Source organism: Solanum verrucosum, unplaced genomic scaffold (assembly GCF_900185275.1).
Source record: "Solanum verrucosum unplaced genomic scaffold, falcon-dt-bn FXZP01000060.1, whole genome shotgun sequence".
NCBI lineage: Eukaryota > Viridiplantae > Streptophyta > Magnoliopsida > Solanales > Solanaceae > Solanum > Solanum verrucosum.
In genome coordinates, this window is record NW_026020129.1 from 6542562 (window position 1) to 6558609 (window position 16048).

The 16048-nt window shown below is 32.5% G+C and overlaps 3 protein-coding genes across 3 annotated transcripts in view; 2 read left to right on the top strand and 1 right to left on the bottom strand.

Moving 5' to 3' along the window:
• Positions 1 to 16048, top strand: part of LOC125826377 (uncharacterized) — a 103936-nt gene that overhangs the window by 7565 nt on the left and 80323 nt on the right. The window lies entirely within an intron of this gene.
• Positions 2567 to 4949, top strand: LOC125826376 (receptor-like protein 9DC3). Its single transcript, XM_049505682.1, has one exon. It carries the CDS (start codon positions 2577 to 2579, stop codon positions 4947 to 4949), a length of 2373 nt encoding a protein of 790 aa, XP_049361639.1. The 5' UTR covers positions 2567 to 2576.
• On the bottom strand, positions 5392 to 6660 carry LOC125826413 (oleosin L-like). The gene is made up of 2 exons (XM_049505735.1): positions 6352 to 6660; positions 5392 to 5647 (listed from the first exon to the last, which is right to left on the bottom strand). The coding sequence occupies exons 1-2, from the start codon at positions 6630 to 6632 to the stop codon at positions 5506 to 5508; spliced, it is 423 nt and encodes a 140-aa protein (XP_049361692.1). The 5' UTR covers positions 6633 to 6660; the 3' UTR covers positions 5392 to 5505.

Consider the following 16048-nt stretch of genomic DNA (forward strand, 5'->3'; position numbering starts at 1 on the left):
TACATCACTTTGTTAAGTTCATATTCTGTGTGGCACAAGTTTCTCTTTCATTATTTCATAGCTTTTCTGTCTTTTTGGATGAGTAAAGATATGTTATGCTGCGTTTATGGGAATATATTGTTTCATAGCTATAGTGATGTATATTGTATTAGCAGTCTACAGAGACCTTCTCTAAAGTTCTGATCTAAGATTTAGATTTTGGAAAAAGGAGAAAAAAAGAACATGAATATACTTTGAAAATTCAGGTCAATTGACTAGATTCAAGAAAAACATAGAATCTGACTATAAGTCTTCTTTGCACAACTGACTGGAAACCAATCTTGAAGTGCAATTTAGGGCTGACTTGCATCAGATAAAAATAACCAAGTAGTTGCTCTTGCTCATAGGATATTATCAACATGGTGATAAGAACGATAACCTAATTAAGAGGACAAATAACAGCCCCTTATTGTAGGGTTAGCATCTTCAAGTATACCTCGTACCTCACTTCGACTGTGATGTTTGATTTTTCCTTTGGTACACTTCGAACATGAAGAGAACAAATACTATCGCCAGGTATGAGGCATTACCTGCTTCAGTTATCCAATAATACACTTGTCATCCTGAAGAGAAAATATGGTCTAGGAAGAGTAAATGAAGAAGTCAGAGGAGGGTACTAAATACTAGTTCCGAAGAGCTAGTGTCTTGAGTTGAGAAATAATTCAGGAAAGTGGATGATGGTAGGGTAATAGGGTTAAACCTGCTAAGCTTTGTGACAGAAGTATTTTATCTTTTGGTGTTATTGAATAATGTTGAGGAAGACTACTAACCTTCTTTGGTGAGAAGAAGGATTTCACGCAAGTGGAGAGTGGTAGACTGGTAGCCTGCTGTAGCTGTACGGTGCAAAATAGATGCTCTTTCTGATTTAAAGAATTTTGACGACGACTGAAAACCTTTTGTATGGTTTCATTTGCTGCATCTTTAAGTTCATTGTTCTTTTATCTTTTATATAGCTGGTGCTACTGCTATCTGTTACATAGGCGCTCTTTTGGTGCAAAAGTTACAGCAGAAAAAGTACATTCATTGCAATGTAGCTCCTTAAGAATCACAACTGTTGAATTGATTTGGGCAGTAGATAAAGAAAACAACCGTTCATTTTTTTGTCTCTGGTGATTGCATCTTACAATATTCAGCATTGTTTTTGATACACTCCCATTCTATAAAGTATGTGTATTTAACTGAGAAACCTCAGCACAAAGGTTGTAGGCTTGAAGAAAATTTGGCGTTCAAGCATTATCTTTTATAAGTTGTACAAAATCATTGGCAAATTTGTGGCCATCTCAGTTCAAAGTCGGTAATATTTGTTGTTTGCTCACATGAACATAGTTGGTTATTCTGCTTAGACTTTGGTTATAAAGATAGCAAACCCATCCTTCTGCTCGAACTTCACCCTGTTTTTCTACCACTTTGAGTATATGGATCCAAATAGAGTGATTCTTATGAAGTTTTAACGGCATGAACCTCCTCTATATCAGCTTTTGTATAGTGAAAGTGATGGTTATTTTAACAATCAAGTGCATAATAGTATGCAACAATCAGTGCATTCTTTTTGCAGGCTTCTGAAAATATAGACACCCATTTCATCTACTTCACATGTGTTGATGGTAACACTCTCTCTCTTTATGGCTCTTTCTGGTCTGCATATAAACCTTATCAACTCAATTAACCTTGTGGTTTAACAACCTAGATTTGAACCTTAAGCTATCATTACAGAAGACAAGAAGTTGCATAAACTTGTCACATTGCAGAACAACTCTATGAACTTGATGGAAGGAGGTCCTGACCACTTTCACATGGTGCATCTACTCCAAGTAGCCTATTACAGGTAACCTTCCTTGTTTTTTTTTTTTCCTTTTAAGGCTGCCGAAAGTTAGCTTGGATACTGGGGAAAATTGGTCGAAATTCCTGAATTTCAGACCTCAAACTGAGCTGCATCCACCGCAATATGAATTCTTTAACCTGTTAGATCAGTTAGAATCCTGCATGTTTGGGAGTCTACAAAAATTTCACCTATTTGGGCTTTTGCACATGTATAACACGTAAATCTTTTACATGAAAAGTGAATATTAAGCAAGTACTGACTATATGTGTATTAGTGAACAACTTGCAATAGTATAATTGATTATCCAAACCTACCCTTGACTTTTGAACTCTTCTATTCAAACATGGTCTACAGCTGTGCTCTTAATTGTCTTTCCTTTCACATTGTTTTTCTTATTTTTGTAATATATTACTTTATCAAACACGGAGACTTTCCATGACTAAGAACTTGATTCTTTCCTCTAAATATATTTTTTTATAAATTATTCATATTTTCAGTACCAACTTCTTTTTTTAATTCAAACATTGGGGTACATGCAACTCTCAGCTGTGCTGTTAATTGTCTTTCTCAGTCAAATTGCTTATTTGTATATATTATACTTTATGAAACTCATAGACTTTGCAGCAACGTTGACTAAATAACTTGATTTCTTCCCCTCTATGTATTTGCATAGATTCCTCAAATTTTCAGTACCAACTCTTTTTTTAATTCAAACATGGGCTACATGCAACTCTCAGCTGTGCTCTTAATTGTTTTTCTCTGTCAAATTGCTTTTTCTTCATCTTTGTGCCCTAAAGATCAAAGCATTTCCCTTCTAAATTTCAAGAAATCACTTACTATTGATCCCTCGTATGATATTTGTCATTACAATTATTCAAAATTGAGTTCATGGAATACGAGCAGTGATTGCTGCTTATGGGATGGAGTAACATGCGATGAGATGAGTGTCCATGTTATTGAGCTTGATGTCAGTTGCAGTCAACTTGTTGGAGTGATTGATTCTAATAGTAGCTTATTCCAACTCTCTCATCTCAAGAAGCTCATTCTTTCTAAGAATGACTTCTCTTCTTCACACATTTCACCTGCATTTGGAAGGTTTTCAAGGTTGACCCATCTTCATCTTTTTGACTCGCATTTCTCAGGTCAAATTCCTTCTGAAATCTTTTCTCTGTCAAATCTCACTCGCATAGAGTCCTTATACCTTAGAGGTAACTCCCTGAATGGAACAATACCATCCGGTATGTTCTCCCTTCCATCACTAATTGAATTAGACTTGAGTGACAACCACTTTTCTGGTCATCTTGAGGATTTCAAGTCCAATTCATTAAGTTCTATTGATTTAAACAATAATCAGCTGCAAGGCCGTCTTCCCAAGTCAATTCAAAACCTTGTGAACCTAACGTGGCTTGATCTTTCATCTAATAATTTTAGTGGCAATGTGGATGTCAGCTTATTTTCAAACATCAAAAATCTTCAGGGCCTTGATCTTTCATATAATCGTTTCTCATTAACCAATGAGAACAGGGCTAATTTTACTTTGCCAGAATCTCTTTTTAGTTTGCGATTGGCCGCATGTGAAGTAAAAGAATTGGAGTTTCTAAGACCAGTAAAGAAACTTTGGGACTTGAATCTTTCGAATAATAAGATTCAGGGAAGAATTCCAGATTGGGCATGGCCTATCTGGCTTAACTTGGACCGTCTTAATTTGTCCCACAATATGTTGACAGATATGAACTCAACAAATATAATCTCAATTTCTTATCCCTCTCTATATATCATTGATTTGCGGTCCAATTTTCTTCAAGGGCCACTTCCTATTCTACCAAATTCCACACAATACTTGTTCATGTCAAACAATAATCTTAGTGAGGAAATTCCTTCATCTGTTTGCAATTTGAGATCACTAAAAGTCCTAGATTTAGCAAAAAACAACTTGATGGGAGAGATACCACAATGCTTGGGTAATGTCAGTAGTAGCCTCGAGGTTTTTGATATGCATCAGAACAATCTGTCTGGGACAATTCCAACAACTTTTGGCATTGGAAGTTTACAACTTAGGAGCCTCAACTTGCATGACAATAAGCTACAGGGGAAACTCCCACGATCTTTAGCCAATTGCAAGGAGTTGCAAGTTCTTGATCTAGGAAACAATCACCTCAACGACACATTCCCCATGTGGTTGGCAACTCTACCAAAGCTGCAAGTTTTAAGTTTGAGATCAAACAGATTGCATGGTCCCATCGGAACATCAAGGATGAGGAACTTGTTTCCTGAGCTTCGAATCTTAGATGTCGCTTACAATGCCTTAACAGAAACCTTACCAACAAGTTTGTTTCAACATTTGAAAGCCATGAGGACAATTAATCGAACAATGAAGGCGCCTGTATACCTTGGAGACCAGTACTACCAAGATTCTGTAACAATTGTATCCAAGGGAATGATGCTTGAACTTGTTAGAATTTTGACGATTTACACAGCTATTGATCTTTCAAGTAATAAATTCAGAGGACCAATTCCAAGTGTCATGGGAGATTTCATTGCACTTCACGTGTTAAACTTATCTCATAATGGATTGCAAGGTCAAATACCTCCATCACTCGGAGATTTATCTTCAGTTGAATCATTGGACCTATCGGGAAATCAACTTTCGGGAGAGATACCACAACAACTGGCTTCTCTTACGTCTCTTGCGTTCTTAAATCTCTCCCACAATCATCTCCAAGGATGCATCCCTCAAGGACCTCAAGTTCACACTTTTGAGAACAGTTCATTTGCAGGCAATGATGGATTACGCGGATTCCCAATTTCGAAAGGTTGTGGTAATAATGATGTAATAGACACAAATTACACAACATCCTCTCCAGATGAAGAAAGCAATTCCGAATTTCTGGATGATTTTTGGAAAGCTGCTCTTATGGGCTACGGAAGTGGACTATGTATTGGATTATCCATAATATATTTCATAATTTCAACTGGAAACCCGAAATGGCTTGCAAAAATCATTTTAGAGTTGGAGCATAAACTTATGATGAGATGGAAAAAGATACAGCGATGGCATAGGAATCACAGAAGAAATAATCGCTTCTAAGATAAGTTAAGGTATTCAAGTTAAACTTTACACTGATCTTTTATTCTTTATATTTCCGTTATAAGAACTCTATCCTAAGCATATTTGATTTTGAAAGTTAAGGTATTCAAGTTAAACTTTACACAGATCTTTTGGCTCGAGTTCCTAATGTATAAGAAATAAAAAGATGAACTTGTTCTACAAAAAATTAACAAACAGTTGATTCCGGTGGAAATCACTGAGTGAATCCGATTGCTGCCTCAGTTTAAGTCTCTTGTTTGGTGGGTTAAAAATTGTTTCAAGCAATAAAACAAAGACAGTACCATAGAAATTAGAATGAAGTAAAAGACGAAAGAGAAATAAACAATTATGAACATACATGACTCATTACGCCAAATACAAATGTTGTTACAACACCATTCATAACCTCTTCCACAAAATCCAAACCAACACCACATGATTCACACATAACTAAGACAAAAGTAGAAAATAAAATTGAAAACAGTACAAGTTGTGCATGCAACAAGCAAGCAGCATTTTCTTCCTTGAACAAACTTTGATGATGTTAAAGACTCTTTCAAGTAGTAGTCTTAACCTGTTGCTGGGCTTGATGTCCCAATTGCTCTGCTTTCTCCTTAATATCATGGGCCGCATGGGCTAGCCTATCTCTTGCATAATCTAGCTTATCCGCCCCAATTGGATGCTTCCCAGTAGTGTACCTGCAATCATAACACCGATTCAGAATTTAAATTTGAAGGTACATTCATTCTTGAACTTTTGACCTCCAACTTCAAAGGGAGGATCAAAGATTCAAAATCGTCAGTGTAATTTTCCTATAATTTATGTAGCACTGTCTGATCAATGTATCACATAATATTTTTTGAATAATTTCATCATTTTGCCCTTTTAGACAAGCTTTAGTTAGAGCTATAGAAATGTTATGGCACCGCTTAAAATTACAAAGTTCCGAAAAATCATTTCTTAAATCCCGTATCAAATCAAAACATAGAAATTAAAATACTCCGTTTCAATTTATCTTATTTTAATTTGACACGGAGTTTTAAAAGTAAATAGAACTTTTAAACCACAAAATATTAAATTAAATATATGCAGTGTATATTAAACATGTCAGGTAGTAAGATGAAATCAAAAAATTGTCTGAATTAAAAAAAAAACACCTTTTAAAACAAATTATAAAAGAAATAAATACAACCAAATTCAAACATAAGTGTGTAACGTTTAAAAAAAAATTAAACTCGTAGAAACATAAGAGTATTAACGTTTTTTTTAACTTCATGCTTAATCAAACTCCAAACAAATATAGAAACATAGAGAGTTACAAAATAAAAAAAAAAACTCCGTGCTTAATCAAACTTGGCACAGAAGTAACATTTGAAATGTTGCATCTGCGAAGGTAACGTACCTATACATCCAGTAGAAAACAAAAGTAGCAGTAGCACCAAATGCAGTAGCAGCCAACAACCCACCCAGAATCATGAAAATGGTAATAGCAGCGGGTACAAGAACCGGGCTAAAAATAACCAACAAAGGCGTTGCTACAACAAGTCCAATTACAGTTACAGCAAGGGTCAACCCGGATAACACCATCAATGACCCACCCACCGTCACCGCCGTAGTGGTTTTAGCCACTTGACGTGACAGCTGCTGGTTCTGCTCATGCCTAGCTGGTTGAATCTGAGACATTTTTTTCTTTTTTTCAAAAAAACACAGAATTTTTTCTGATTACTTTTCTTTTTTTTGTTTAAAGAGATGAATGGAGAGTTAATTAAGTAAGGAGAGTAAATATAGTGGAGAAAGAGATTGGAGTATTGTTGCATGGTGATTACGTGTAAGAATGTGAGGTTGCATGTGTTTGCGGACTGACACGTTTTTTTTTGGTGGAAACTGAAACTGATTTTTATTTATAAAGCTAGCTGGCTTACTTGGATCTTTTGAATGTATTTTCTGGCGATATTATCAACAAAACTCCATTTTTTTGACATAAATTTGATGGTAGTGATAACGTTAATCAAGAAAATTTAAGGATATAGATACATTTATATTTGATATCAGATAAATTAAAATTGGGAAAGAGACAAGAACATGAAATGAAATGATGGCGAGCAAAATTTTTTATGTATACATGTATTTATATGTATTTGATGTGATTCACGTTCTTTTGGGATATCAGATACATAGAAAAGTGAGGAGCGAAATGGGAGAGACGTAAGGGAGGTGAGTGAAACTTGTTATATGTACTCCAGACATGTGAATTCACATGAATACAATGTATCTAGAATAAGTTACATATAATTTTGACTCATGTATTCCGAGATATATGTATTCAGACGTATATGAACGTATCTGGTTGCACCAAAATCTGATGAGATACATAATACTGCAAAGTAGAGTGTATCAAAGTACTAAGCTTCTAAATCAGTGGAATTTATGTAAATTATCCTTCAATTTACGTGATATTATTTTGTTTGATATAAAAAATTTAAAATACATATTTATTTATTTTAAAATTGTGATATGAATGTAAGCTCCGAGCATGTTTCTCTCCTGAAAATTCAAGTCATACGATTTTATCTTTTTCTTTCTTGCGGAATAGTTTAAGATTTTTTTATTCTTAAAAAAAAAAAATTAAGTTTAAATCATTAACAATAGGATGAAAAATCTATTAAAAATGTCATTTCAAAAATAAGGTTAGACACATATACAAGAATTCAAATTCAAACAATGTTAAAAAGAAATCGTCCTGCATTTCAATAGTCTGTGACCAGTTTCAGAAAAAGAGAAAATTTGAATTAGATTACTGCCAAACAAAAGAGTTTTAACTTTTATATATCCTGACATAAACTTTTTATAAATTATCAGATTATATAAAATACATTTTTATTTAGTACTATATAACGTAATTTGATTTGGTATGAAATTTAAAAAAAAAAGGTTTTTAAAAATTTATAATCTTAAATATATCGTTGTTAATTTGAAAATGGGAAAAAGGACAAATTTACTTCTGAACTATCATAATTGGTATGCAAATACCCTCCGTCATACTTTTGGGATATTGGTGCCCCTCCCGTCAAAAAACTAGAGCATATATGACCTTCACTGTACAAAAGACTAAATAGGGACAAGTCGCACAATTTTATCCGTCAATCCAATATTTAATAAATGTCGGATCAAATTATGACACGTGTATTCCGTTACGATAAAACTTGTTGTGGCTTTTTTAAAAATATATAACCGAAAAGTATTGTGGACTCTACTTAAATAATTGTGATATCTCTTGGATCAAAAGATTAACATATTGTGCTTTTATTTAGGAAAAATTACTTAAATACACAACACTTCTTTACCTATTCTCAATATTTCCCTACTCTTTTACTAAAATACAAAAATCCCTTATTTTCCCCCAATTCAACTTAACCGGATACTTTATTAGTTTAAGTATCTGCCCGTTATTAATTAAAGTATCCGCGCTGCTATATTATGTATCCGCCCGTTAATTAAGTATCCGTGCTGCTAACAACTTAATAATTTAAGTATCTTCCCGTTATTAATTAAAGTATCCGCGCTGCTATATTAAGTATCCACACTGTTATATTATGTATCCGAAAAACACTAAAAAAAGGGATTTTTGGTAATTAATGAAAGAGTAGGGAAAGGAAGTAATTTCTTTCTTATACTATGTCATTTGCCTAATTTTTACTTTTATTTATGGATAAACCGAATTATTACTTGGATTCAAACAAAAATTAGTGTTGGGCTTGTGTGCGGAGAATACACCGTAAGGTCCGGTTTTTTGTAATACAAATAGAGAAAATTACGCGGTTAAGCAAACTGATACTATTTAATTACTCATCATAGCTATAGTTTGCTATAGTTACCACTCGCGACTAACATTATACATTAATTACGTGGGCTGACTTCGAGTTTGTATAATTAGTCATGTTTGTATACGTATAATTCGCCAGAATATACAAATACATATGTATAATATACAATTATCTAACCGATATACATATACAATTCACCTCTCTCCCACTCTCTGTCCTCTCTCCTCCCTCTCCCAATCTTGCTTGCCATATATACAAGGGAAAATTATATAAAATAGCAAACTATTAATTCAAATTAAATGTTATAACCACAGTTTGATTTAATTGTAACCCCTAGCAAACAGTTATCATTCGCCTCTCTCCCCAGCTTTCTTGCTCGCCACTCTCCCTTTCTCGCTCGCCAGACTCTCCCTCGCCTCTCTCACTTTATACAAACACAAATGTATAAATTTTAGGTTTAGCAAACATAAAAATCATATTTGTATGCTATAACTATAGTTTGTATAATTGTGCTCCATAACAAACTTTATGTTTGCTATGGAGCATCAGATTTGTATAAATCGTTGGCAGCCTCTCATTTGTATAAATCGCTGGCAGTCTCTTGTTTGTATAAATAGCTGGCAGCCTCTCAATTCAATTCTATGTGTTTGTATATCTGCATGAAATTTGAATTTGTATACAATTGAATCGAAATAAAACTGAGTGTATATCAAATCTCTCTCTCGCTTTATACAACACAAATTATACATTATAATTTGTATAATCTGTGTTTGTATAAAGCGAGAAAGAGAGAAAGGCAAAAGAGAACCGGGCAGGGGAAAATCTGTATTTGTATAATTATAAGTGTATTGGACGGAAATATATGTATTTGTATTTGTATATACAGTTTTATCTTGCTTTATACAAACACAAATTTTATACAAATAAGAGGCTGCCAACGATTTATACAAATCTGATGCTCCATAGCAAACATAAAGTTTGTTATGGAGCGCAATTATACAAACTATAGTTATAGCATACAAATATGATTTTTAAGTTTGCTAAACCTAAAATTTACTCTATATACAAATGCATATGTATAATATACAATTATCTAACCGATACACATATACAATTCACCTCTCTGCCACTCTTTGCCCTCTCTCCTTCGTCTCCCAATCGCGCTCGCCTCGCTCCTCCCTCTCCCAATCTCGCTCGCCTCTCTCTCCATCTCCCAATCTCGCTTGCCATATATACAAATACATATGTATAATATACAATTATCTAATCGATATACATATACAATTCACCTCTCTCCCACTTTTTGCCCTCTCACGCTCGCCTCTCTCCTCTCTCTCCTAGTCTCGCTTGCCACTCTCCTCCCTATGACATGTAGCTATGAATTGTAATTATTAAACTATAGCTATGAAGAGTTATTAAACTATTTTTGAATGGCTATATGTGAAGGTTCCTCATAAAAGAAAGGGAAACATTTTTAAACAATTTATTCTGCTTCTAGAAGTTGTCTACAAAAACAACGATGATATAATTATATGAGAAGAAATTATAATAATGCTAACCTGATCGAATAATAAAATGGAACAACTTGAACCAATATATTATAGTCCAACGTGTTAGATTCACAAATAGAAAAAAAAAAAAAAAACTCAATAAATTTACTCTAATTATTTCTAGAATATGTAGGTAAACTTCTAGAAAGTCAAAAGAAATTATTATTGCATTAATGTTCGGCATGTTCAGTAGTTTACTTTATAAAATATTTTCAGAGGAGAAGCAATTAATTTCCAATCCCAGTATGACCACAAAGATGTATGTCAGCAAAAAAAAATACAAAGATGTGAACATACTGAATGTAGTGAATTTTGAGTGTTTTAATAAAAAATTTAATGAACTACTACAATGACAACTTATATAATAATAATAATACAAAATCTCCGATTGGTTTATGCTTATTTAGGTCTTAATTAAGCATTTTTAAACGGCAAAAAAAATCGGTACCTTTGGTGGTTAATGTTGAAAGTTTAATCTTTACTTAAAAACTTAATAGTAAAGGTTTATTAAAGTTGTATTTAGATGGATTTGTGAGCTTATTAAGAAAGATATGATCCTGAATAAGAATATTTAAGATAAGATGGGAGTGTCCTATGTGATGAAAAGATATGAAAGGTGAGAATAAATTATTTAAGCATGTTAAGAGGCGATATATAAAAAGAAACCCTAGAGGGGAGATATGAGAAGCTAATGCTAAAGGATCAGAGGAGAGACAGAGATAAGTCGAAAAAGTATTGGAGATCGGAGAGGTGATCTAATGCTAGAGGGTCGGAAGAGAGGTAGTTAGATAGAGATAGGCCGAAAAAGTCTTGGAGATATGAGAGGTGATCAGACATGACAGCATCGAGAGCTTCAACTTTAAAAAAAAAAAAAAACCTTTGATAGGAGGACGTGAAGGTTCTTTTTATTATTGTTATATTTCACCCGGTATTCGGCATCCACATTGGAGCTCGACTAAATTTGGATTCACACAAAAAATTCCCCGATTGAAAGGTGCATCGCTCCCTAACAAAGGCACTCTGTATCCAAGGGGAATCAAATAAAAATCTTTTGATTAAGAATGAAGGAGTACTTATCACTCTACACAACTCTGAATAGTTAGTATATTATTGTAGTTGTTATTGTTGAGTAGAATCAATAATGTAATATTTTTATTACGTGTAGATTACAAAATAAATTTCACATTGTAATATTCCGTGTGAGATTTAGTACTATATTGACATCATGAACATGTCAAGCAAAATTCAAGCTCACTCTTCATCATTGCTTTCTAGAAATTGTAGTCAGCTTCTAGAAAGTCAATAGGATTTTATATATGTTGATAAATAAATTAATGCCTGGCAAATCTGCAACACTTAATGGGAATAAGCTTGAGTGGGGTTTAAGTATAATTAATTAATATTAGCTTATGTTTATGTAGGTCTAAGCATTTATAATCCTTTTTCACAGTCTAAAATAGGGACAAACACTTTTCTTAATTCAAGTTTCTGACAATTTTAATGATTATATTAATTGAAAATCTTTGAACAAAGTATTTTGAGATTAAGTCTTCACCTCTGGAAGTTGGATAACTTGATTTGTGTGTTATTGACTTTATTCATGTGTAAAAGTTTTTATAATGACTAAAACATCTACTTATATCTAATAACAAATGAAGATTGTAGATTTCTGTTGAAGACTAGTAAGGCCACAATAACCTTCGATCGAAATTAGATTCACTGTCTTTCGGGATGGCTCAGTTGGTTTGGAGGACGGTCATCCATACAGATGACTCAAGATCGATCCCCCATTCAATGTCTTTTGAGTCGAGTCTATTGGATAGGACTCGTTTAGTGCGATTTACATCTTCGGTGTGGTTCGCAGACTATTACAAAGTGGGGCCAGAGTTTAATTACCTAGTGCGCACAAAGTGCTTACTCGAAAAACAGAGGTTGATAGCGACTGCGAGTTATCCTATGATTAAAAAAAAAAATTAGATTCATTGATAATATTTTTACAAAACTTCGATCGATAGCTATTTCAAGTTGTCTCATCGCAAGAAAGTCAAAAAGAATAGAAAAAAAATAGTAATTTCTATATTAAAGAAACTCAAGATGTAAATAGAACCAGTAATGTTTACATTACCTAATTAGAATTAGTAATTTAGTATAACAGGACTTATCTCTCTTTACTTATACTTTTCTGCTTTCGAGGTTCACTTTTATTTATTAATAATAAAATAATAAATAATATTTGATAAAAGAAAATGTTGTTTTTCTTTTTAATTTAAAATAACTTTCTAGACATACTTTTACTTTAATACCTACTACAATTACCACTTAAATTGACTGCAATTTTCCTTACGGTCAAGATTAACTAAGTGATCTAAAAAGTCAAAATTATTTAATATCGAGTGGAATCTTATTAAGTGGGCATCAGAAAAAAGTTAAAGTATACGTAGATCTTATCTACTTATCACTGACGCGTGAAGGTAGAGATGATGTTTTCGAAAGACCATCGGCTCAAGTGCATCAAACTCAAGCAAGTAAAGAAGAAAATATTAAAGAAAGCAGAACGGTTAATAAGAAAAGCGATGTAAAGTCTACAAGAAAGAAACAATAACAACAACAAAATAATGTGATAATTGAAACATAATAAACAACTTATGGCAAGAACTAGACCTTCTATCGTAATACAAGATCTCCAATTCTTTCTATCTAGAATCATGTCCTCAGTAGTATGAAGTTGTGTCACATCTTATCTAATGATCATCTCTTCTCAATACTTATTCAGACTACCTCTACTCTTCCGTGTAATTACAAAACCAATTAATTCTGAATCGAAAATTTTAAAACTGATTTAATCCAAACTTATTTGTGTTTAATTAATTAATTTGATCAGTCTGAATGCCCGCACCCAGTGGCGAATTTAGGTGCAAAAAATAGGGCACCCGAACCCGTGATCTCTTCGTAAAATTAAATATTTTATGTATATATTTTCTAACATTGGTATAATATTATATTTTTGCACCCGTACTATAAAAAGTCTAGTTGGTCCACATGGTTAAATATTGAGCTTTTGACTTTGAGGACTGAGGATCAATTCCCACTTAATACATTTTTCTTGGTGCATCCATATTCGAAAAATCCTAAATTCGCCTCTGCCCGCACCTACTTTCAAATGTTATTCAACTTCAAATGTTTTTTTGGACCTCTACCAATTAAACCTCGAGAAGAAATCATGATTATTGCGGATTTTCAGTCGTGATATTTTAAAATTTGATTGATGATTTGACAACTAATTAGCCTAGATCAATCATACACATATTAATGTGAGCTGTATTAATAATGGATTTTTTTTAGTATTATATTAGGTTATGATTAGTAAACTGTCTATGTGACATTTAACAGATGTCACCTGCTTTTGTTTTTTTTTCACATTTGATGTTCTATATATAAGAGAGATTCGGTTAAATCTGAATTTATAATTATAAAAAAAAATCAAGTAGCAATGCTCTTAATAGTATTTTTCATATTCTATACATAAAACTCAATTTCTAATTGTGAACCATTTTTGGGTGACGTTCGTAATCTAACGGTGGAGCTACAATATTTTATTTTATTTTTGCTTAGGAACGGAAGGATTTTATTTAATAACAATTAATGTTCATCCATACAAAAGGGAACAGTTCTATATGAGACAGTTCCGTTCACATTTCTTTCAAGACAATTCCTAACAAAGGAAGGAGATGCATAAAAAATATAGACAATATTTAGTGTCATAGTTGGATCCTTTGACTTCCTTCCGTATTCCGCTAATGGAGTTAATACCTCAGATGGTCACTCAACTATGCACTATTTTCTTAGAAAGACACTCAACTTTTTGTTTTTAACTCAAAAGTCACTCAACTATGAGTTTTTTTCTCAGAAAGTCACTAAACTTTGGTTTTTATTTCAAAAGTCACTCAACTATGAGTGTTTCACTTACAAAGTCACTCAACTATGAGTGTTTCACTTACAAAATCACTCAACTATGAGTGTTTCACTTACAAAGTCACCCAATCTATTTAATTAATTTTTTTCATTAAACTTACAAACATGAAAATTTTATTTCTTACTAAAATTTTAAAAAATAAAAAGATATTCATTTAAATCATTTAATAACTCGATCCGCTAAAAATATAATATATTACCTTTTATTTTACCCCTTTTCTCCAATTGTGTGTGAATACAGCGATCTCCATGCATTATTCATAAAATATAGAAATTACAAAATTACTTTTTTAGTAAATTCAAATTTTTAGTAACAATGATACATAATGAAGGAACAAAAAGAAGTGATTAAAAAAAACTGACTTGAATTTGTTAATTATGTTTCTCCTACCGTTAAGTTAATTAAGATTTGGTCTTTACATTTTTATTTTTATTTTTTTGTAAAATGGTCTTTACATGTTGTTGATTTTAGAGTGCTATAGTTAAATTAATTAATTGGTTTAAATGAATATCCTTTTATTTTTTAAAAAATTTGGTTAGAAATAAAAAATTCATGTTAGTAAATTCAGTTGAAAAAAATAATGAAATCATTAAAATAATATATTTCTAACGGATCGGATTAAATGGTTTAAATAGTTAGAAATAAAAATTTCATGTTGGTAAGTTTTAATGAAAAAAATCAATTAAATAGATTGAATGACTTTGTAAGTGAAACACTCATAGTTGAGTGACTTTGTAAGTGAAACACTCATAGTTAAGTGATTTTTGAGTTAAAAATCAAAGTTGAGTGACTTTATGAGAAAAGAACTCATAGTTGAGTGACTTCCTGAGAAAAAAACTCATAGTTGAGTGAATTTGAAGTTAAAACCAAAGTTGAGTGACTTTCTGAGAAAATAATGCATAGTTGAATGACCATATGAGATATTAACTCTCCGCTAATGTGTCGGCTACTCCATTAGCCTCCCTTGGGATATGATTCAATGGTGGTTCTTCCGGTTGTTGGAGCAATGACCAGCAGTCGACACAAATATGTGAATATATAGCATTATCATTAATTAGAGAGTTTAATAATACATGTGAGTCTGTTTGATGAAGCTACAATCTTACGTATGAGTTCGAACAAACTTGATAGTTTTTGTATTTATTTTAGGAAATTCAATTGACTAAACGAGCTAATTGAAAATAAATTTAAAATTTATAAACTTATCGACCAAAATGACTTGTGTTAGACTGTTATTGGTCTATTTTCGGTGTTACATCATCAAGTGGACAAAGAAAGAGTTGAATAAGATACTGCCTAGTGACACAATCCTAATTGCAAATTGAATAAGCGACGACAACAAGAGTTATTGAGACCCGTCATCTTTCTGTAATAATCTATAATTTATTTGTTTCATTCGATTTTTGGTAGGATCCATTCGATAGAGGCAGATCCACATGTATAGGTAGGGGTGTACGTGGCTCCGTTAACTTTGAAAAAAATCATGTATATATATCTTGAAAAACTAACAGAAATTAGTACATAATTAATAGTAGTATAGTAGTGTCTAGGGGTGTTCGTGGTTCGGTTTGGATCGGTTATTGGTTAAAATCAAAACCAAACCAATCTAGTCAGTTTTTTAAATATCTAAAACCAAACTAAATCAAACGCAAAAAATAACCGTCGATTTGGTTATTGACGGTTTGGTTTGGGTTGGTTCTATTTTTCTGGTTTTTTCAGTTTGAAAGTAATAAATTTTTGAGGACATATGTA

Excerpts from the sequence above, each read along its gene's own strand:
- LOC125826413 (XM_049505735.1), bottom strand. The coding sequence starts at position 6,632 with ATGTCTCAGATTCAACCAGCTAGGCATGAGCAGAACCAGCAGCTGTCA. Across the intron at positions 5,648-6,351 it reads GTTTTCTACTGGATGTATAG|GTACACTACTGGGAAGCATC; the intron begins GTACGTTACCTT and ends TTATGATTGCAG.
- LOC125826376 (XM_049505682.1), top strand. The coding sequence starts at position 2,577 with ATGGGCTACATGCAACTCTCAGCTGTGCTCTTAATTGTTTTTCTCTGT.